A 23,037-nucleotide genomic window follows, 5' to 3' on the forward strand; every position below is an offset into this window, starting at 1 on the left:
AAACAAACTCATGAGCTCAGCCCCAGCTGAGACCCACGACCCCTCAGTCTGTGTTTGTGTGTGTGTTCAGATGTGTGAACAATGAACCATCTCACACAGACATTGACTGGGTCGAGTTTCAGAGCTTGACATTTACCACTAAAAGTAAATAAATCAAAACAACTAAAACTGGTTAATTAGGTTGCTGAAGTGAAGAAAAAATATATAATACGATACGGCAAATAGAGAATTGACATGTACACATTTACACTGCACCTGACCTGTGGCTTGGAGATCATCATCATCAAGCAAAATTCATTAATTGTTATAATTTATACTTCCAAAGTCTAGGCCTTTTCTGCTAATTCTACATTCTAATCAAGTAAAGCAAATCTGTCTGTGGTCTCGCTTTGACCACGCTGAAAAATGACCTGCTTCATTGCTATCCTAAATGCATCAAATTGCATCAAATCTAAATGAATAAATATAAAAATTATGATATATTTAAAGTATCAATGCACAATTGTATGAACCAGGCTCTCAGCCTGCGTGTTGAAATCTAACGACTGTATGATGTTTCTGTTCTTCTGCATAAGAATGGTTTACAGGGATAGAAGTAGTTAAACATTTTTTTAAATCACACCGATTACTTTATGCTTTCAGGCGAGTAAACGCTCAGTTTTAGAGGGGGACAAATACCTGAAAAAGCTCTCAGGTTTTAATTGGCTGAAAGAGGTTGTTTTTAAAGGGCACTGAATGTAATTATGCTAAATGAAGCAAACCCTCTCATTTAACACGAGACCCACTGATGTCTGAGCTGTGTGTTAGTGACTATCTATGGAAAACATACTGCTTAATGTCTTATTAATTATGTACTGCTTTAAGTCTTTCAATCCTTTTGCAACACATTGACAGACGCTCACTTTGAAGATATTACACAACTATGTTGGAGCAGTGGCCCTGTGTTGAAAGCACTTCGGTTGAACAGTGTTTGCTTTTGTTTTCCATTCCCTCTTTCTCCCTATCGCTTCCCGAGTCTCTCTACGGTTTTCAAAAATAATATCCCCACAATGTGACTCAAAAAAGCACAGAATTAAAGAGTTCACCGGGTCTTCAAAAACACTGACCACTTCATATAAAAGAAAATGTTTGGTTCTGAGAACTCCGTTTTAAATTGTGCGTTACAATTTATATCAATCTAACTGCAGTTGGTTTATTTTGATTTAAGCCATAATATCTCAAACAATCATCAATCTCAAACACACAATTAACTAACACAATAAATAATAAAAAACATGATTTTATTTTTGAACAGAGTTATCTCATTTTGTAAACAAACTCTTCATATAATGGATGTTTACATGTACCTGATTTCAAGGAAAGTCACGAAGTGAAGGATATTTTCATCTGAGGGGATATAAGATCGGAGGTATTTCTCCTGCTGGGGTTGCCGTGACAGCTGCAACATCCCTGCAGCAGCATTGTCGTGACAACAACAGTGCAGCTGACATCAATGAAAGCACCACAGGGGACTAATGCAACCACCTGTCATGTGATACTGTGTGTCCTCAATGAAATTACTATGACCATGTGATGGAAAAATCTATCATGTTTGAAACAATAAGAAACAGCACAACCTTCTGCAATATTCACCAGCTCGATTCACATTTGCATATTTTTCACAAACATTTATTGGATTCAGATCAGTCATTTGGCATTTACACAGTTCTGTCTAGTGTTGTCAAGCGCTTGTAAACAAAGCTAATTAAATGAGTTGCAATCGTGAAGCAAATGTCAAACGCTGCTTGTGGTGTTAAGGTGGAGCAAATAAAATGATATTAATCGCATGAAAACTTCTCACCATCTCTCTCTTTCTGTCTCTCATCATTGTGTGTGAAGTAAAAGTGTTAAAGTGAATTTATAAGTGTGAACCAGTTTTGAACGTTAATCTCAGGTGTGTTCAAAAAAAATCTCATTCAGAGCTCAAACATTGAAAACACTTCCAGTGCTGTACCTTCGCGATAATGGAGTAAATTCACTAAACCAGTCAGTAACTCTGCGTCTTATTACATAAAACCCACAATCCAGTTTAACCAGACAAACTAACTAATGCGCCACATGTTAAAAGAACATATTTTAGACTCGTTATCATTTCAGGCACAAATCTGTCTCGTTTCATGTTAAATTAGGCAAATTTGTCTTTCCCAAACTCAGAACGGTTTTTAACTGGGTTTTTATTTCCGGTAATCACTCAATTAGGCAATCGTCATCTAAATGCCCATAATACACTGCAGCAAATGCCATTCATGACTCATTTGGCGCTATTAATTCCAGAGTGAAAATGTATACAGATAGAGAAATGATGAGTGTTATAATCATTAAGGTAAATTAAAGCTTTATTTTGGAGTCAGTAGAAAGATCGATTTCAGCATAGTTGACTGTGCGTGTGTGTGTGTTCTTTTCTGCTCAATGGAAAAGATCCTCAATAATTGTTGTTATTGCAAAAGATGTTGAAAGACTCATGCTCATGCTCATGAAACATAAGAAAACAGAAAAGGAGAAGCAGCATTTGTTGTTGTCTGTCTGTCTGTCTGTGCGCGCAGAGGAAAAACAACAGACAGAAGCAAAGATCAATCAGTGACAAAACTAGAAAAATGACAAAACACCCCTTAAATGGACAGACGTACAGCCCCAGGGCTTCCAAATTTACACACACACACACGAGCAGAGGAGAGATTATCTCCATATATTAACACCCACAGGAAACAACAACACCAGATGACATCTCTTTAACATCTCAAATGTTCTAGAAACTCCTAGAAATTAGAGTACACAACATTTTGGCTGTTTCTCTCTCCATTCGGAGTTTCCACTGTTTCAGCCCTTATTATATAAAGCGACGTGGAGACTTTTTGTGCACAAAAAAATATTACTGACTATATTCAACTACATTTCTGACTCCCATGTTAGTAACCTTTTTAGATTAACGCGTGTTCACGAGAGCACTATGACGCAATAACTGTGCATCCAGGGTCAGCACCGCACGACACGCGCACGTTAGACCCCGGACGTACTCTTGAACGCACACTAGAAACTAACACGGAAGTCAGGAAATTGTTGTAAATAGTTGTTATTTTTGTTTGATTGCAAAAAATGTATCTTTGTCACATTATATTGTTAAGGCTAAACTACTGGAGTGACATGGACTATGTCATCGATGTCTTTACTCACTTTTAGCGTTTGAAATTAGGTTGCATTGCAGACAAATCAGAAAGGTCCTGTACCACAACGAAACCTAAATCCTAATCCTTAATCTGAAGATAAACAGAGGACCTAGAGTTCTTGAATAATTTGAGGGCGAGTAATTTATGATAGAGGAGGATCCCTTTAATCATGAATTAAAAAAGAGCTAATTCTAAATCACATCACTACAACAATTAACTGCAACATTAACAGTAATGGATGCCTTAAATACTACAAGAGAAAAGTTGAGATTGTGAGACCATTATGCTTTGAAGAACGATCAGTTGAGAAAATACATAAAATATGACACACACACACATGCAAACTCAGCAGACATCGTTGTTTTTTCCTTGTTGTGCTTAGTGTGTGTGTGTGTGTGTGTGTGTGTGTGTGTGTGTGTGTGTCAGTGCATGTGCCTTTGTTTTAGCTGGCAAAGGTCATCCAGAGGACGGTTAAATTGAATCAATAGGTCCAATACAAAACTCCTTCACACAAAAACACACACACAATAACTCAATAACCCCCTTTATTGAGTTATTTATAAAAAAGAAACACAAATAGAGTCAATGCTAATGCTTGCTGATCATAGATGAGATAGATATTGATTATAATTATCTAAATTGAATTTCAGAGGAGGGGGGCACGGTGGCTTAGTGGTTAGCACGTTCGCCTCACACCTCCAGGGTTGAGGGTTCGAATCCCGCTTCCGACTTGAGTGTGTGGAGTTTGCATGTTCTCCCCGTGCCTCGGGGGTTTCCTCCGGGTACTCCGGTTTCCTCCCCTGGTCCAAAGACATGCATGGTAGGTTGATTGGCATCTCTGGAAAAATTGTCAGTAGGCTGTGAGTGCTTGAGTGAATGAGTGAGTGAGTGTGTGTGCCCTGCGATGGGTTGGCACTCCATCCAGGGTGTATCCTGCCTTGATGCCCGATGACTCCTGAGATAGGCGCAGGCTCCCCGTGACCCGAGGTTGTTCGGATAAGCGGTAGAAAATGGATGGATGGAATTTCAGAGGAGCATTTAGATGCTCAGCAGAGAAGACTTCCATATCTGTCACTTTGAAGTTTGACACTATGCATAGACTGAACCCCTATTCATATTCCTAATCATTAGTTTGATGAAACAACAACTGATTTATATTTCAGAAAATTCTGATCACTAAGAAAGCAAAATATCAATATATTTTTTTCTACAAGTTTTCTTTCTAGTGGAATGCTTTCTTTCTTCATTGTGATAAAGGGCATTTTTAAGTTCAATTCTTTCTCTCCCTGTCTCTAACTCTTTCACCTCTTGTTATCTATAAATCTGAGTTCTTCTAATTTGAATTCTCCACCACAGTTGCAATGTGTTCAAACATGAACTTAAACCTGCATGCTGTTCTTACACAAACTGTTTTATGTATTTGATGTTTGCTGAAGAGTAATTTCAGCAGGGAAGAACTCGCTGAGATCAGAGAACTCACATTATACCGTCCAGCTCGAATTAAACAGCTATTTTACACGGTAAACAACAACCTGTTCACACTATGACGTCTTTGAACTTCTAAAACACATTTTACGGCTCAAACACTGTAAGCACTTTGTAAAACAGAACCACTATCTTTTTGAATATACAAAGAGTCTGGTTTGAATCTGCAAATAATGACTCAAGATGATGAATGGCTCATTTTCCACAGTGGAAACAGAAGGTCAGGTCAAACTTGATAAACTGTATACATATTTCTGAGCATTTCATGCAGCGTGCTCTGTTGAATGCAGCACATTTTGAAAAATGGAGAAGGTCAGCCGGGTATAATACACCAATGTCAGAGAGCAACCAAAGGCACAAAAATTATGTAATTCAATTCAATTCATTGAATAAAATAAAGTATTTAAAAGGAATAGACAGATGCTGTGGGGTTTTATGTGTGTAGCAACTTTTATAAATGGATAGATATAGATGTATATATCTCAAATGTCCTGTTGGAACAATAAGTGTGAAACTAAATGGGTAAACAATATTGTACCGTTATTTGTAACAAAGTGCCGTTTGCTTTACAATTTGACAAATCTGTTATGTTTTAAAAGGCCATTAATATACCATACACAGAACATCATAGTTTTGGAGTTCATGTCTTTTGACTTGAGCCACTAAGCACACACCCAGTACCCCCCGGCAAACCCTCAGGGTACCCTAACAACAGCATCAAACAGCAGGACAGGCGCTGTGACTGTGAGGTGGTCATTCTGCTGGAATGAGAGAGAATAACAGGGTGTTGAAAGTGATAGTTCTGCTTTGAGCCTCTAATGGTGCGTGTGTGATAAAATGACACCATTAAGACTGTCTTTTCCTCTAGAGCACTGCTCACGTCTCTCTATATCTTTAAGGAGAGGAAGCGAAAAGAACACCGATCAATACTTCGTGTTGTGGTGCCAGGTTAATGTTGGGTGCCAGGACGACAGTCGCCGTGGGAACAGGGTCATAGGGCCAATGGGAGCACTGACGGGTTGAAAACAAGATGAAGTCAAAGCTACAGGCCACCAAGGGACTAACAGCGGGGAGTTATTATTACTGTTAGTCAGCTGGTCTTTTGCCATAATAATTGTGATGATGTCATCATTATGAGAAAGAACTCAGATTAGGCTACATCCCAACTGACAAACACAAACAAACAGATGAAAAAGGCGTCTTTGGTATCAATACGCAATTTTTTGACATGGCTTATGGAAATTGATTACACTCAAAACCATTTACTCTCTCATTCTGCAGTGAAGTCTATAACCTATACAATAAAGAATGCTCAAAGGTTTGAAACAATCACACACACAGGATAATCTTTGTCAGCAAACGTTTTATAGCTTCGAAGAATGAATAGCTCTGCCATTATCCCCTATTTGAGAAACCTCTGCCGGCTCAGTCAAGAAAAATTATTCCACACACATTCACGCAGACATCTACTGCCCTCTATCATACACAAACCATTAAATGCCTATCACATCATACTATTTTTGATTGGCTGCTGCCATCCATCAATCAACCGGCTTGTGTATGTGAAGGCAGGCTGCCTCACCCTCATTGTTGTCATAGTGACCCCGCATGACGGACAGGTTGATGGATGGCCTCAGCGTCCACAAGGCCACCTACAGCGCAGTGAAGGATTATGGGTACTGATAAATGTCACATATCAATGCCACATTCACGCAGAAAAACAAAACCTGTTTTGAATCAAAAGTACAAATTGGCCTTTTAGCAAGAATCACCAAAGGGGAATCCATTCACCCGCTCTTACACAGTAAGCTCTATCTCCATCTTTCAGTTATTGGCCTGAAGCTCCATTTAAATGTCAGGCACTCATAACAGAAACGGTTGCTTTTATATGGTGGGAGCAGAGCTGTGAAAATGTAAATGTTAAAAGGTTGCGTGTGTCCGCGTGTGTGTGTGTTCTACCCAGTAACAGAGCCAACCTTAACAAACAGCGATATGTTTTTATACATATCGTCTTAATGAAGTTCTTAGTTACACTGTGTCCTTAACAGTCACAGCGTGATAAAGTGTCATGTAATACAAGCTCCCTTTGGCTTTCATGTAAATGTGTTTCTTTGGTCCTAACTCACCATGACTGCAACAGAGATTTAGACACAGTTTTATGCCTCACTGAAATAACAACTTTGCTTCATATGTTTCTGCTACAAATCTATAAAATAAGACACAAAGGGGTCAATTATTGACAAAGAATTCTTCCTAGCTCTGCGGTGTCATTTCATTCAAGCTCCAAGCATCCATTCATCATAAAAGTAATCCATAAAACTCCAGAGGGTTAATGAATGTCTCATGAAGCGAAAACAATATTTTTGTGAGAGAAAATATTAGTTAGCAAAACCAATCAATACGTTACATATTAACATAAACAGACAGCTCAGCAATGTACATTCAAAATATGGTCATCCCCCATAAAATGGCGTTATGAAGCTAGGAAGAGCCACCTATTATTAAATATAACTCTGATCATCATCAACTGAAGAAAAGAAGGTATATTCACGTGGGATTATGATTTTTTTTATTTGGGAGAGCTATTCCTTTAATGCAAGCGCTTTCATAAAATACTTCAAATGATTACAGAACCCTCTGAACTGAACCTGAATGCTGCCATTTCTCAACATCTGCGTAAGATCGTATCACTGAATTATTCTATAACATCTCATCAGTTATACAGTTAATGTCACATATAACATGCTTAAAATTCTGGGGGATATAAAGGGACATGCTGCTTGACAATGTTTAATTCCATCAGATCAGCACACTTGTGTGCCACACACGCAGAGTCTGAGCACTTTACATGAGAGATGCCAGGCAAACTTCATCAAACATAGTCTAAGAAAGAGAAAAATCAAAAGGAAGCCTCCGTGAAAATATTTAAAGAAAGGGGACGCTGGGATTTACTTCTGCGCTCTGAATTAGCAGAACAGTTTGTCGCACGAGAACTACATTATGGAAGACACTGTCAGAGAAAGTTAAACTTTATAACACAGCAGTCAGACGATAACGATTGCTAGAAAAACAATCGCACAAATCATATCGAGCTAGCCGGCTTTTAATGAAAATTATTTCCTAATCGGGCAAATGCAACAAATTGTTCTGGTCTTCCCAGTGTGACACAACAGAAACAGAACGCAAGCAACAAAATCGATCTTGTAGATCAATGCAAAGCACATTTCACACATTTTTACACCACTTGCTAAAGTGAGTCTTGTTCCATCGTTTCACTTGAGAGGTAACAATTCATAAAGGAAAAGGACTCAGATTTGCAGCACTTGGCCACAGCACATTTTAAAAGACAGTTTGTCCAAAAAATGAATATGTGTTCAAACGTACAGAATTCAGAAAAACACCTGTATATGGATCTCTACAGATGCAGGTTATAAATGTGACAGGTGCTATAAGGCGGTGACACAGGATCTTTTTCAATGTCTATTAGACCCACACTTTTATCAATTCAGCGCTTTCTTAACTTTCTACACAAAGGTTTTTGTATTATGAGAGTAAGATTTACACAGCTTAATATGCATATAGGAGGTATGCAAAAATATGCTTTACACAGCTCACTGTGCATGCGCGTCAAACTCATTGGGAGATAATGCGAAAGCGCTGATTCACTGTAGCTTACTGTGCTGTTCTCTGTTTATTTATACAGAATAAACCTTCCAGTCCTTCAGAAATTAGAGCTCTCAGCCTTTTACACGACACAGTGACTACAGTCAGTTAAGACCATTACAATTATCAATATCTATTTAGCATCTCTCTAAATTAATTTCTGTAAGCAGGGCAGAAATGAGAGAGAGTGAGAGAAAGACAGAGAAAATGTGATCATGCAAGTGATGCAAAACGGCTTCTACATTACCAAGGCAATCAGTCTTATTTTTCCATGGCAACAGAACGCTTAGTCTGGCGGCACTTTACTTTGATCTGAGAGATTAATAAAGACTCTTTTAGCCAGTGTGTGTGTGTGTGTGTGTGTGTTATGCTGAGTAAGCGTGATATATTACAGCACTAAAATGCTGTATAAAAGTCTCAAATTATACGGATACTGTGAGTGCTGAATGGAGGTGATGGATGGATAGAAATATAGAAAGGTTGAAGACTTTTGTAATGGTGTAATACATCATAAGTGATGTAATAATATGAATATTTATGGCTTGTGGTCGAGGATAATGTGAATATTTATGAGTTTGGGTGATTATGGTCTCTAATGAAGTTAAACTTTATTTTGTTTTACAAGCTTCTTAAATCTGGCATCAGCATCAGAGAGAAACACACACACTTCTGTTCACTACACATCACAACACACTCCGCTCTTGTCCCTACAGTAACACACACAGTCACATGAGTCCTGATCCAAATAGCTGGCTTATGTTTTAGTGCTCCTGCGAGTTGCAAAATGTGTTTCATCAAACAGTGGCACAGTTTATATAAATCAAGAGAGACTGCCGATTTGATCCAATGTAAAGCCGAATGTGTGCAGAACTTTGGAGGTTAACAAAAAAAGTTAACTGATGAAATCATTTACACACAATTAACAATTTGACAGATGCTAAGGGTTAAAAATATTACTACTTTACAAAATAGTCAATAGAGAGACTATATGAGGTAACACACACAGTTTCTGCCAACCTCATATTAATCTCGAGTACCTATACAATAGTATAGCATACTTTGTATCTTCAAAGAGTATTTAGCTTGATCAGATTTATAAAAGAGAGTTACAGCTGTACGATTATTTCCAGAAAAAGACGAGCTCCTGGAGGCATGCAGGGGTTGTCACGAATAATGGGTGTGATAGGGAAACAGGACCCAGATGCAGTACAGCGAGTAAAAAATATTTAATAAACAAAATAGTGAAAACAAAACCCACGTGGGGTAAAAATAACAAGAGCAAACAAACAATATCACACGAAGAATACACGAACAATCCCACACGAAAATGCTGGGAAAAAATAATCCAGAACATTACAGGGGACAATGCCACACGAAGACTACACGAACATTCCCACACGAAAAGGCGGGGGAAAATAATCCAGTGCGCACAGGTAAACCACAGCATGAACCAGAACAAACCTAAAACATACAAGCATAAAACTTACGAACAGCATACAACGAACCGACCCCGGACTCGGGAAACACAGGGTTTAAGAAGGGAATACTAACGAGGGATAATGAGACAGGAGGCGTAACAAGGCTAAACATTAAAGGGAGACAGGTGATGGAGATAAAACACTAATGGGAGACTAACAGAGAAACAAGGGGCGGAGCTACACGGACAGGAGGACACGCGGCGAATTATCAAAACATACAGCCGCGTGTCTCCACAAATAACAAAACATACTTACCAGACATTGTACTGTCACGGTCCCGTCCACAATGGATGAAAGCTCGTAACAGGAAGGACGGAACCCTGACAGGGAGGGGCGGAACTACAGAACGTAGTATTATCCCTGCATAACTGTTGATTGACTATATGTTTGTGTTGTTTAAATTGTGCACGTATACACCGTTTGCCAACAAAGCACAGACATATGACTTAGTTTGACTTACTGCGTGCGGTTCATGTCCTGCATCTTTTAGAGCCGGGACCGCGCCATCTATCAGTTACAAACGATTTCCAAATCCAGTGTTTTATCCGCTTTTTATATAACATTCATCACCGAAATGCATTGAGCAAACAAACAAAGCTAAACTGTCCATCAGCCGAGTAAAGCAGCTTTGATGGGCGTGCTCTTTCTCACTCTGGCTGGATGACGTGTGTGTGTGCTTTTACGAGAGAATTGTCCAATAAGGGACTAATAACACTTGTTACGAAACGGGAATCCATGTTCAAATAAATTTCCAAAACCTGTACAAACCGCGCCAGAGTAAATCGAGATCAACTCGCTTTTTGACAAGTTAACCATGTAAAGCTTGAGAAGCTAGCACATTTAACAGTGTAAAGAAGTAAGAATGCATGAATTAGCATGTTACCTCCGCTTTAAACACGGGATCTTTAATAATCTTTAGAGCACACTAAAATCACAATAGGGAGAAAGAAGTTGTTTTATGAACATCCAACACGTGCAGTATATTATATCTGCATCTCCATGCTGCATGCAGTTCCCTCCACTCCTACAAAACAAAAATGTGTCACGCTTTTTCTTATAATGACTGCAGTTCATACTGTACAAAGAGGAGAAATACTCCCACACACACAAGAAAGTGTGTGAGACTGAAGGAGAGCTTCATTATGTAAGATCAAAGCAGTGTTAAATTAATGTTTTTGTTTGTGTGTGTGTGTGTGCACAGTACACCTCTGCATTTTCAGGTAAACAGACTGAATACACACACACATTTCTTGGTGTTTGGTTGAAAGCACAACCATGAAACAGAAAACAGGACAGCAATTACATTCCTCAACATGAATCATCATTCACCCACATTACACACTAACGACAAAACAAATTTCCATCAAATGCAATTACAACACACAGCACAGCTCCATCACAACATACCATAATGTACTTGGGTTACTCAGATGCTATTTTAAATGTTAAAGTGAGTTTAATTCTGGGCTGCACGATGTTGAAAATATTATATATACGATAACCTGCTAAAAATAGCGCCATTATTGCTTTACGTTTGTAAACTAATTTAAATTGTATTAAAATAATATAAAAAAAGGAAAATTATAAAACCAACATAATTGTAGTACTGATAACTGATGGAGAACATGAAAAACAATAGTAAATGTCCAATTGCAAACCATTTTGATATGCACATTTTCGATATTTCGAAAATGCAATAGGGATATTGTGCAGCCCTAGTTAAAAGATACTTCTATTTTATTGAACTCAAAATAATTTTAATATTATGTCATAACATTCTGGGGTTTTCCTTATATCAGAAAGATTAGGAAGGACATTATGGATAATATTACTTCATCATAACTAACATGAAAATCTTGACATCTATCACTTCAGATAGCCCGCTAGACATGTCAATAACAAGGAAATATAAAAAAAAACATTGTTAGTAAAATTAGACAAGCAAAAGTGATGTCCATGTAGTTTTCGTTCACTCAGATCCACAGAGACTAGGTCACGGTTGAGAAGCTGCCCCGTGACAACATGGAATCTAACAGCAACTTCCAAACAGGTCTGGGATATTCCTAAAGGATGGTATATCCAAAACAGGCCTCAGTGCGCCCGGAGGAGCCGTTTCCAGAAACACAGTCTGTTCCCATGAGGCTGTTCACCTGCCGTGCGCAAAACCACATTATACAAGCAGCCAACCCACTTAAACAAGACACAGCCTTAACTAGAGCCGAGCATATAGATATATGTAAAATCCACTTTTTCAAGTCCATGGCACTTAAGTTCAAAATGGCATGATAGACAGTTTGTATATTCATAGTTTTAAATCATTTAATTGAAACAGACAGAACTGATTCATGTAAATGAATCGACACTTATGATCTCAGACAAAGCAAAACTGTGAAAGAATCTTCCTTATTGACAAATAAAAGCCAGTTAAAACCACTGCAGATGTTGCTTGATTTTACATTCACAGCAAAATCACCCCCTTATTTTCTCAAGAGAGTGGCGTAGGAGAACAAAAGCACCCACTTAGTGAATTATTAAAGATGCTACAACACCAGACGCACATGGGTCTGTATGTATGGCTTCAGGGAACAGCAGAGATAATGACCAAATTCAATCTTACACAGGGTTATAAACACTACAGAGAGCGACAGAGAGAGGCATCTCATAAAAGCAAAGAGAAGGCTAGACCCAAAAAAACATGAGACCTTGAGCAGTGGAAAAAAACCACAGGCTTTCTAAGAGAGTATTTGATAGACAGGTCATACGCACAGTAGTAAAATAGAAAGAAAGAAAGAAAGAAAGAAAGAGCAAGCGAGAGAGAGTGGGTGAGAGAGTATAGAAGAATGAAGTAACAGTAGGAAATGGTCTGCAGTTGTAGCTAATTGTTTTTATAAATGGTCTACGCTCAAGCAGACAGCAGGTATTATACAAACACAATCTAGAACTTCTAGGGCAGTCTGGCCTTCCTAGACAACATGTTTGTGGATCAAAGGAAAACATATAACGGAAATTTTGGCTTTGTTCCAAATTATAGTGCGCTGCTTTGAGTACTCACAGTAAATCTCTCTTGAAACAAGGATAAAATTAATTACTCGTCTTGGCAAAAGTCTGTTGTTAAAAATAATATTCACTCTGCTTATGAACTTCAATGGTGTACTGCTCTGTTTTGCACCCAACACATCATCTCATAGCACTGTTTGAAATATTTATATTTCTATATGTGAAAATAAACATAAACCTCTAACTAGACATTGTTTTATTATAAAAGAATCAAAACAAGAGTTCCATTGTTATTTTCCAGTCTTAGTTTATTTTCAATTGTTGTTTATTATGTATTGATGTCAAATTTAAAACAAAATTTATCTGTCAGAATCTCTAAACTTTTAATCCTCAAAAAATGTCCCATTTTTAACAGTGCCAAAAGCACAGAGAGCCTTATTAGGATCACAAACTCTCTCTATCTCTGGCTGCTTTTGGCACAGGAAAAACTATTTCCATATCAAACTCCACATGCTGCATGACATCACTGAATGTCAGTCTATAATCAGTCAGCATACAGCCGACCTGTGTTCCTCTGTTTCACCCCAGAGCTGGACCAGTCTCACTGAATGCACAGTCCAAAAATCACAGGGCTTTGTAGCCGAGCAGAAATTGTGTCGAACCTCCCAGCACACGCACACTCAGACAAGACAGAGTCTACAGAGCGTCTGATCTTTGGCTGTCCCTGCTGGACTCTAAAGCTGCTGTCTTATCAGAGAAGGAGCTCTGATGTAACCCTCTCAATGTAGCTTCTAGAATCCTGGAGAACTTGAGGCCACAAGCTCCAGACATTTTAGTCTTCACTACTACTTCTTCTGGTTAATAACTGCCCACTTGAACTGGAGAAGGTTGTGTGAGCGACATATGAAGTGAGAAGGTGGAAGACAGTGCGAGAAGTACTTTGAAAAGAGAGAAGCTTTTACGAGAGAGAAAGAGAGAGAGAGAGAGAGAGAGAGAGAGAGAGAGAGAGGGGAGGAACCTTCATTACAATGCAATCTATATTTATGAGTGCATACAAATCATGCCAAATGAATGAATAATTCCAGGATTGCAAGATGCAATAGCCCCCACACACATACACGGTTCCCATGCAAGAACATCTATAAAATCACAAGTGCATACTTTGGATATCTGTGCATGTTACTATGATAATACTGACATCATTTCTGTCTAACACATGATACTGATGAACGAGCTGGAAATCCAGTGGCAAAAAGACTCTCTAGTATTGAACAACTCAAGACACTTATCTTCTGTCACACATTGTCGTCTGAACTACACTTAACTCTTCCCTGTGTGTGTGTGTGTGTGTGTGCGTGCGTGTGTGTGTGTGTGTGTGTGCGTGTGTTTGTGTGTGCGTGTGTGTGTGTGTGTGTATGTGTGTACATTATCTCAGCTAAGTGGATTTTTGCCATCTTTACTCTTGATACTTTCCTCCTACAAATGAAAAAGTGCTGCCATATTTGCACGCAGCAGGAGATAAACTGTTTCTTGAGCAGACACACACACACACACACACATACACAAAGTACTAAAGCAGTATAATAAACTCCCCACTGGATGAGGAGCTTGACTGATCATCCATCACTCCTTCTTATTTTCCTGCACCTTTTATTCTCCATTTCTCTCCAACTTCCTCCTCTAATTCCCCTTCCCTCTCTTCTTTTCTATGGATTGCTTGATGGTATCCGGATGACAACTCGTTTCACACTTCACTAATTACTGATGACACGCAATTCGACCGTACGGTACGAAGCCACTGAGTCAGAGAGCTCTAGAGGAGATCAGAATCAGCGTTTTCCAGTGCTGAAGAGAGTGAGAGAGAGACAGGGAGGATAAATCAACAGCAGACAGGCGAGAAATCTCTTCCTGTCTCTCTGAGCAGACTCTGGTCTCTCTCACGCTGGAACTCCCTGTGTCTCGCCTCCTCATTAAATCCTCTTGGTCATCAATTCATCTCACACAGAAATAATTTCTACCTGTGAATAAAAATGTTAAGTTCGAGCAACTCTCCGTTTGATCGTCACAGGTTGGAGATCTACTGGATAATGTTAAAAGTGAGTGGAGATGTTCACTTGCACAGAATCTGCACACTAGGCTTATTTCAAAGTACATGAGCATACATTTCTAAATTTCTCACTAATGTAAAGTTAAAAATAAAAGGAAATGTATCTTTCTACCAGAAGTAAAATTCTCTCAATTCACAGAAGGCCATATAGTAATTAAAGACTCTTGGTTCAGATGTTAAACTTGAGGTTAAATGTGGTCTTCTGATTGGTCAATTTGAGTCAACAAAAGGATAAAATAAACATTTTAAGGTAACCTCGCCCCACCAGAAATTATATTAATGACAAAACACAAATGTCGCACATGTGAAAAAAAAACTAGGTAGCTTTAAGGGTATGTATTTACTAGATGTGCAATATATATGCACAGGCACAGCTAAATGCTTTCCAAGGAAAATCAGACGGAGAGATGAATATATATAGAAGACAGGAAAACAGCAGAATCTTTGAAGACAAACAAACAATAAACCAGACTGACAGAAAACAACTTCTGCCTCTCCCTCCCATCAAACACACACTGCACACATCTGACAAGACTGTCACCCACAGACAGAGGGAGAAAAAGAGAGAAGGATGCTTCTTCATAACCCTGGTGAGGCAGGAAAATGATCTCATACAAGCCTCATTTAATGATGTAGAAATGGACAGGCAGATTTGTACTGTTTACTTTGATATGTTTTTTTTCAAACACAGAACAGATTAGTCCTGTCTCTGTAACTTCCTGTTTATTTGTGTCCCAAACTCAAAACACTATTTCAGTAGCTACACCCACTATAAGAGTGTAAGACAGGGGTTAAACATATATATTTATATATATATATATATATATTTATATACTGTTTCATGCTGCTTTAACAGACAAAGATTTTAAACAGACTCTTTCCTGCAACTTTCCTGTAGCTCAGTGGTAAGACCATTGCATTAACAATGCTAGTTTGTGGGTTCGATCACAGGGGATTGAACGTACCTATGTGTAAATGTATAGGTTAATGTAATGTAAGTCGCTTTGGATAAAAGCGTCTGCCAAATGCATAAATGAAAATGTAAAGGTTTTTACTAATAAAAGTGCGGGGCATCATGAGATCAGAATAAACTCGAAGCTCTTTCACACACACAGCCATCATAAGCCAGTGTGTTATCCAGTAGGAAACGGCTCACTTTTCTAAGCAACTGATTAATCAATCGATTGATTGGATGTATGCAGTCCTGCAGTCACACACACGCACGCACAACAACTAAGGCCAAGCAATCACCACAATAACTTGTAATGCAGTGTCTCTCTCTTGCACTTGGTGGAGTTTCAATCAAAATCATATCATATCGCATCATTATGACACCCTTGGGGACTGTATTTTAAAACCTAATTAGCTGCCATTGTAAAAACTATTTTGTACATTATTAGAACACAATAGCCAAAAACACTGATTATAGGTTGGCTTTGAGTAACACCCACAGAGAGAGAAAACATACAAATGCAAGGGTTTTTCCAAACAGAACATACACATATGTCCATAGAACATGCTCAGCACAAAGCCATCATAGTTCCAGCTGTAAGCACTCAACGTAATACTGTCTGTCAGCACTACCACACATACACAATCCTGCGGGTAACACACCTGCTTCTCTTACACTCCTGTTCCCTCAGCAATTCTCTTTGGCTTTTCTGCCCAGTCTAATAAATTAACAAATCAATAGAAACAGCCACAAGCACACACACAACAAAGGTAGATGGAACCAAGTTGAAAATAGCACAGGTAGATGAATGAACAAATCATTTACAGATCATATTTCAACCCAAAATCATAAATTGTATTTTGCATAAGGAAAGTGAAACCTATTGACATTATTTTGTATAGTAATGCGAATTCTCATTACCGTCTAGAGGTTTAACGACCATGATGTACTAATACTTATGTTGATGTTACAATACATTTCTTAAACATCATTATCATTTTCTTTCGAATTGAAGCAAAAAGAACATAACTGACATGAGAACCGGCACAATGCAAATTGTAATGGTCCTAGAGGAGGCATCATTTTCTTTATTTTTCAGGAATATGCTACAGAAAGGATGTGCAAGATTCTTTCAGGTGCGGTAATAGAAACACAATGAATATCACAAACAGATCCTGAAGTGTCACTTTCTGATGACAACAACGAAACAGTCTGCAATGTGGCAGCTTATTTAGGCAGGTGTGTGTGTGTTGGGAGGCTGATTTCATGGTTGACTGAGCAGAGGGTCAGGATGTGTCAAAGAGAGTGAGAGAGAGAGAGAGAGAGAGAGATATAGAGAGATAGAGAGAGAGAGAGAGAGAGAGAGAGAGAGAGAGACATAATGAGGGGGGAGGGAAGTCAAAGGAAAAACAAAGCCGAAGATGTCAGATCAACAGAAATACATGCTCCTTCTCCTCCGTTATGGTGCTGGTGTCCAATAGAACCCGTTCAAATTACATTCAGTTTGCCTGTTGTATATCGTCTGGGAAATCTAATCCAATTTAGATCGGAATGTCATATTTATTTCTCTTATTTATTTCGACCTTTGTTGAATACCGCAACTAAGACTAAAATTCCTCGTTTTGAATTAAACCATTTGCGCACCTGTCTGGGTAAAATACTGCTGGCATGCCAGTAAATGAAATCAATTTTAAGTCTGATCACAGACTGCTCAGAATCATCACTGCATTAGCAGCGTCCAGTAAGAGCCTCAGTTCTGTAATGAATGTATTTCTACATTTACTGAAAAATGTAACAAAGATGTTGATTAGAGGGGATTCCTGACGCCTTGATCTAAATGCTAATAACTGAAACTCAACTATTGCTTATTAAAGTAATACCATCTGAATGGTGACTTTGATTTGCTATGTTTGTTTGTAGGCAGGTTATGAAGTCGTTGGCAGTTATGTGACTAATCGGTCAAATAAGAGATGGCAGCACGCTAGCATTAGCTCTTTAAAGAGGAGTAACAGATTGAGATAAAGATAGAGATATTGCATATGATAACAGAAAATCACAAAGCATCTTTCTTTTGGAGAACAATAGAATTTCACCAAAACAAAAATCTTTGGAGCACTCTCCTCCCCTCACATTCAGACTGTAAGCAGTTTCTGAGTTATGCAGCTCATTCACATGGCAGACACAGCAGTCCCAGAGGACCCACACAACACACGCACACAAACACAAAAACACAATTGGACCTTTTTTGTAAATGACTAGAAAGGACACAAATCTCATCAAATGAGTCAAACTATCACATCCTGAATTTGCACTTTACATTTGCCTCCTTAATGTTTTCACTGTGAGAATCACAAACAATAAGCATTTAAACGCTAAATGTAATGATGTCTTCTCAGGAAATCCTGTCTTATTTTAAAATTGAAATGAATGCCAAAAAAATGTTTACATTCACATTTCACAATGACACCTACAAAACCACAAATCATTAAGCTTATACATTTATAACCAAGGAACCCTATACAGCTGCAAGGCTTTTAGAAAAACATAAGCTTTAATTGTCAAAAAAATGTAAAACAAATCATTACAGAACCTGTACTTTTAATAGTGTACTTGCGCTAGATCTAAGTATATATTCAGCAAATATAAACGAATGGAAAAACAATGCAAATCCTCAGCAGCCCGGGCGCTTTATTAGACAGCCATTAGACTTAAGAGGCCTACACAGATTTCACAACGACCTTTAAAATAACAGCTAATATCAGCCTTTCGACTGCACGCGAACAGTAAGCCTTTGAAAATGTGTCTGTGTGTGCCTAAAAATGTCTGCCTGAGCTATATCTTGAGGAAAGCCTCATTTTAAAGCTTTTAAACCGTGGACTCAAGACAACCTGTCATCCTTCACTCTAACACTTCCAGAGTTCGTGGAATAATTACACATATTCACACACACACGCATATACTGTTTAGTTCACAGCGGTATCAAATTGTTTATACCCCTGTAGAAATAAAACCAGAATAATCGGAGGATAAAAGACATTTACAGCATTTGCACAAGCGAGTAATTAAAATACACAGAGACAAAACAAAGTCAAAGACAAACAAGTGGCAAGTCAAGCCTTGTGTTTTCAACCAAAGACGTACATAATGTGTGACGCATGCTTTTGCACTGATGTCAAATGCATCATTCAGTTGTTATGAATAATCTTTTAAGTTTTGCGTTCCACATAAACAGAGCCATTTTTTTATTATTTTTCAATCAGCCTATTTATTTAATACCGCACAGTCATTTAATATAAATGATATTGTAAGACATATGCCATTTCCACAAGATAAAATGACATATAACATCATGTAAGACTTTGGCAGTACTGTCCACCTCAGTGCAAAGGGATTTTGTTCATTTAGAACCATATGAGTGTGCGTGTTCGTTTGTGTGCTAATGTCCTTGTCACCTTCCCTTTCAAAGCGTCTCTCACTGCATCAGCATTCATAATATCACCTCTCATTAACACAGAAAAATTACTGACACAAAGAGAGAGAGCGAGGGAGAGAGAGCGAGCGATAAAGAATGAGATGAGAGAGAGAGATACACAGAGACTAGCGTGAAGAGACTCTTCATTTTAGATCCTGCATTCACTTCATCCCTATAAAGAGCCTCCAACCCCCCCCCCACTGCCCCATCTCTCTCTCATACACATCTCACAGCTGAGACCCTTCTGAATACACTCATGGACAGGTGCTTCATTTCGAGATCCGTACCTCTCCAGTGTGAATTACACAACACATCCCACACCGCACGGGCTGCATCACCATTCCAATACTTTCACTGCTCACTGAAGGCATGTACTTGTACTGGTGATGGTTTAGTAGAATGGCACAGATACTATATAAAATTATATATCTTATTTATCAGGGAGATAATGGCTGTGCTACAATCGTACAAATTTGTATTGATAGCACTTTTTGTGATACAATTTGTATGATGATTATGATGATTTGCGATCATACTTATAATCATTCAAGTTTATCCCAAAGGTAATATACTATGTAGCATTAGTATGCAAACTGGGACAAAGCCACACCAATCCAAACAAGGCCATATATCAATAGTTCTTAAAATAGAAGCTCATTATACCTTCAGCAAACAGTTATCAGTGTATTATGAATGGGATGCACCAATTCTCACATACGGTTCTATGTAGTACAGATGGAAGCTTGTATACTAGCCTTCATACCTATGTTTCTAAAATATAAGGTAATTCCTTTCATATCAGGCTGTAACTAACCATAAAATACACCTTTTGAGATTTCTCATAATTGGGGTTTTTCCTCAAGGGGATAAACACAAAGAGGTTTAGCCATGTTGTGCTGTTCTTCAAGGGACCTTTCTCAACAACATTGAATCACATGCATTGATTTCGTATTTTAAAGGCTTTTGTGCGTAAACTGGACATTTGGAGCCGTCGGTAAAGGTGTATGTGGTGGAAAAACTCACGTCACGGAATTTGTTCCAGTATTTGCTCTTGTCGTACTGGGACACGGTGCTCATCCACTTCTCATTGTCCAGGGGGTTACCAGCACTGCTGCCGGTGACCGACACCGAAAACACCGTCAGGGACACGAACAGACCGAGACTCAACGCCATCTGAAGGAGAGAGAGAAAAAGAGGGGGGCGCAGGTGAAATTAAGGACGGGGTATTTAAGGTAAACAATTTGACACACTTCGCGATAGAGGACTTATTTTAAGACACCTTATGTACAAAACATTTAAAGGATCAATGTCTCCCTCACGTCAACTCCGGGGCGGCACGCGCAGGTCGCGGATTAAATCTGGATTATAAATGCGCTGAATATGTGCTTCTGATGTGATTAATCGCGTTTGAAGAGAAAATCCTGAGGTAACTGACAGCAACATAAAGGTGAGTTTAGAGCTCGAGCCTCCCGCACTCAGCCCAGAGCCGCTCGCGCCTCCCGCGCTCAGCTGATGGAGCTCGAGACGCGCTGGCGACTAAGTAAATTAGCTTCGTTTTAAACCGATATTATTAAGAATTCGCTTTACCCACCTCGGGACGGGGACGTTTGCGGTTATCAGGGCCGATTTGAACGGGTGATTGGAAAGAAGCGGAGAGCGGACGAGACCGTAAAGTATCCGAGACACGACGAAGTAGTTTTCTCAGACCTCCGCAGCTGCTGCACTGAGCTGACGGGGGAATCGGAACCGTGTCATGGAACGGTGAGCATCTCCGCCCACAAGGCAACGCCCCTCTACCGTAACCACGCCCCCTGTGTCCCATCCAAACTAATGCCTCTCGTTATTAGGCTAATCAAGGACGTGACGCGACAAAAATGAAACGTACCCAGTTTAGATTTCACCCAAAAGTAAATGATGTACTCAAAAAATGATCAGATACTAGGAGTGTTCAGATTGTTTTTATAATATAGCTTTATTGACACAAAAAAAATCTAATTATCAAATTCACATCACTCTACAGCAACTAAGAACACACTTATAGGCCTATAATTAAAAACTGAAAACGATTTTAAATAATGTATAGCATTGTCATTACTTGCTGAGATAAAAACTATTGCATTTGAATTGAAATGAGTTATAATTGAAGTATAAAGTAACGCTCGGGCGCATAAATATTTGTCTATATTTGTTAAAATAGGTCTTATAGGTTTCGTTTTCTTTATGGAATTTATCCGTCTGTCTTTAGTTCCAAGGTGAAATGTGACCTGGGCATTTTAATCAAAGACGCTCTTCTTTCCAAATTAAACCTTTGTTCGAGTTTGGTCGCGTCACGGCGCTCGATTGCGGTGAGGACCCTTTGTGACTCTCTCTCTCTCTCTCTCTCTCTCTCTCACTCTTCGGAGAGATGGATGTAGAACAAAAGGAGTGCTGCATTCACCGGGGAGTAAACGCACTTGTTCAGGTTTGCTGGAGGTAATACGCAGGTGTTGATTTAAAGTTGTTAAGCATCCTGCGCTGTGGAGAAGCAAATCAATACACCGACATCCACTCACTCCCTGATCACTCCTAACGAATTAAAACCGGCCCCCGGCTCCATCTGAAATCGGGCTCTTTGGAGGGTGGTGGCTTTACACCGCCTGTTGTCCGCTGCCGTGATTTCGGCTGCGGAGAGACAGACTGGAACATTGGCTTATTTTTAATTAAAAGGAAGTCAATGGATGAAGCTCATGAGTGAAACATTAAGCAGCAAAAGTAGTAAGATTGATATTCTCTCTCTTAAAAACAAATGCTCTTAAAAGTTCCTTTCTGTTTCTCAAAATGTTTATTGGAGCAAGTTTCTACAGGTTATGTAAAGGAACACTTGACTGAAAGGTTCTTTGGGCAACCAAAAACGGTTCTTCTATGACAGCACCTTTATTTTGAAGTGTTGGTAACGCTGGTAACACTTCTATGGGAGCTGTCCATTCAGCACCACAACACAGAACAGCACTGCTCATATGACGAGGGTTTGAATTGGATTTAAACTGAATTGTTGTGAAAGAACAGAATTAAAGGGCAAAATGATTATTGAATTGAATGCAACTATGCTGAGACACACTTACTTAGTGGTGAAAATCTGTGACAATAATGTGGTTCACTTTTGTGCCAATGGCCATATTAGATTACCCGCTATGGTCGCTAAAGACTTTTGTATAAACGAGTTGGCTAAATGAGCTTTCACAAAGGTCGTTACATGAGTTATTTTTAGTTGTTGGTCTCATCACATGCGTCACATGGATCTCTTTCTATGTTGCGTCTCTCCAAGGCAAACCTCATCCTGAATCCTGTCAAGCGGTGTTTTTTTTATTTGTGTTACAATTTTTCCTCTTTCCACTCCATTTGCCTAATGCTGTTAATGTTAAGTGGGAATATTTCACCATGGGTAAAACAGGTCAACGCGATTTCTCATTATGTGCTTATATTACACTTTCGAAGTGCCGGAATTGCCATCGTGATATTGACACAGCTCAAATTCATGCTTGCACACGATGCATTTCTAAAATCCCTTTTAATGACATGCATATGAGAGATACATTAAATTGCAAATGAAAGAAACTCTGAGCACCCTCACAACAGATAATTTTAATTGAACTTTCCGTTGCGCACTGGGGTGCAACGCCACAATATCGAGAGCTGGTTCA

General features: G+C 38.9%; 1 protein-coding gene across 1 annotated transcript in view; it reads right to left on the reverse strand.

Annotated features, from left to right (window-relative positions):
* spock1 (SPARC (osteonectin), cwcv and kazal like domains proteoglycan 1) overlaps positions 1-21,082 on the reverse strand; it is an 86,074-nt gene extending 64,992 nt beyond the window's left edge. The window contains exons 1-2 of the mRNA XM_056770212.1: positions 20,949-21,082; positions 20,381-20,530 (exon numbers count right to left, since the gene is read on the reverse strand). Of these exons, the coding sequence (XP_056626190.1) occupies positions 20,381-20,530 (150 nt within the window). The 5' untranslated portion in view covers positions 20,949-21,082. The remainder of the gene's footprint in view (positions 1-20,380; positions 20,531-20,948) is intronic.
* Between the last annotated feature and the right edge of the window lie 1,955 nt (positions 21,083-23,037).

This window comes from Triplophysa dalaica, chromosome 16 (genome assembly GCF_015846415.1).
Source record: "Triplophysa dalaica isolate WHDGS20190420 chromosome 16, ASM1584641v1, whole genome shotgun sequence".
In the NCBI taxonomy this organism is placed as follows: domain Eukaryota; kingdom Metazoa; phylum Chordata; class Actinopteri; order Cypriniformes; family Nemacheilidae; genus Triplophysa; species Triplophysa dalaica.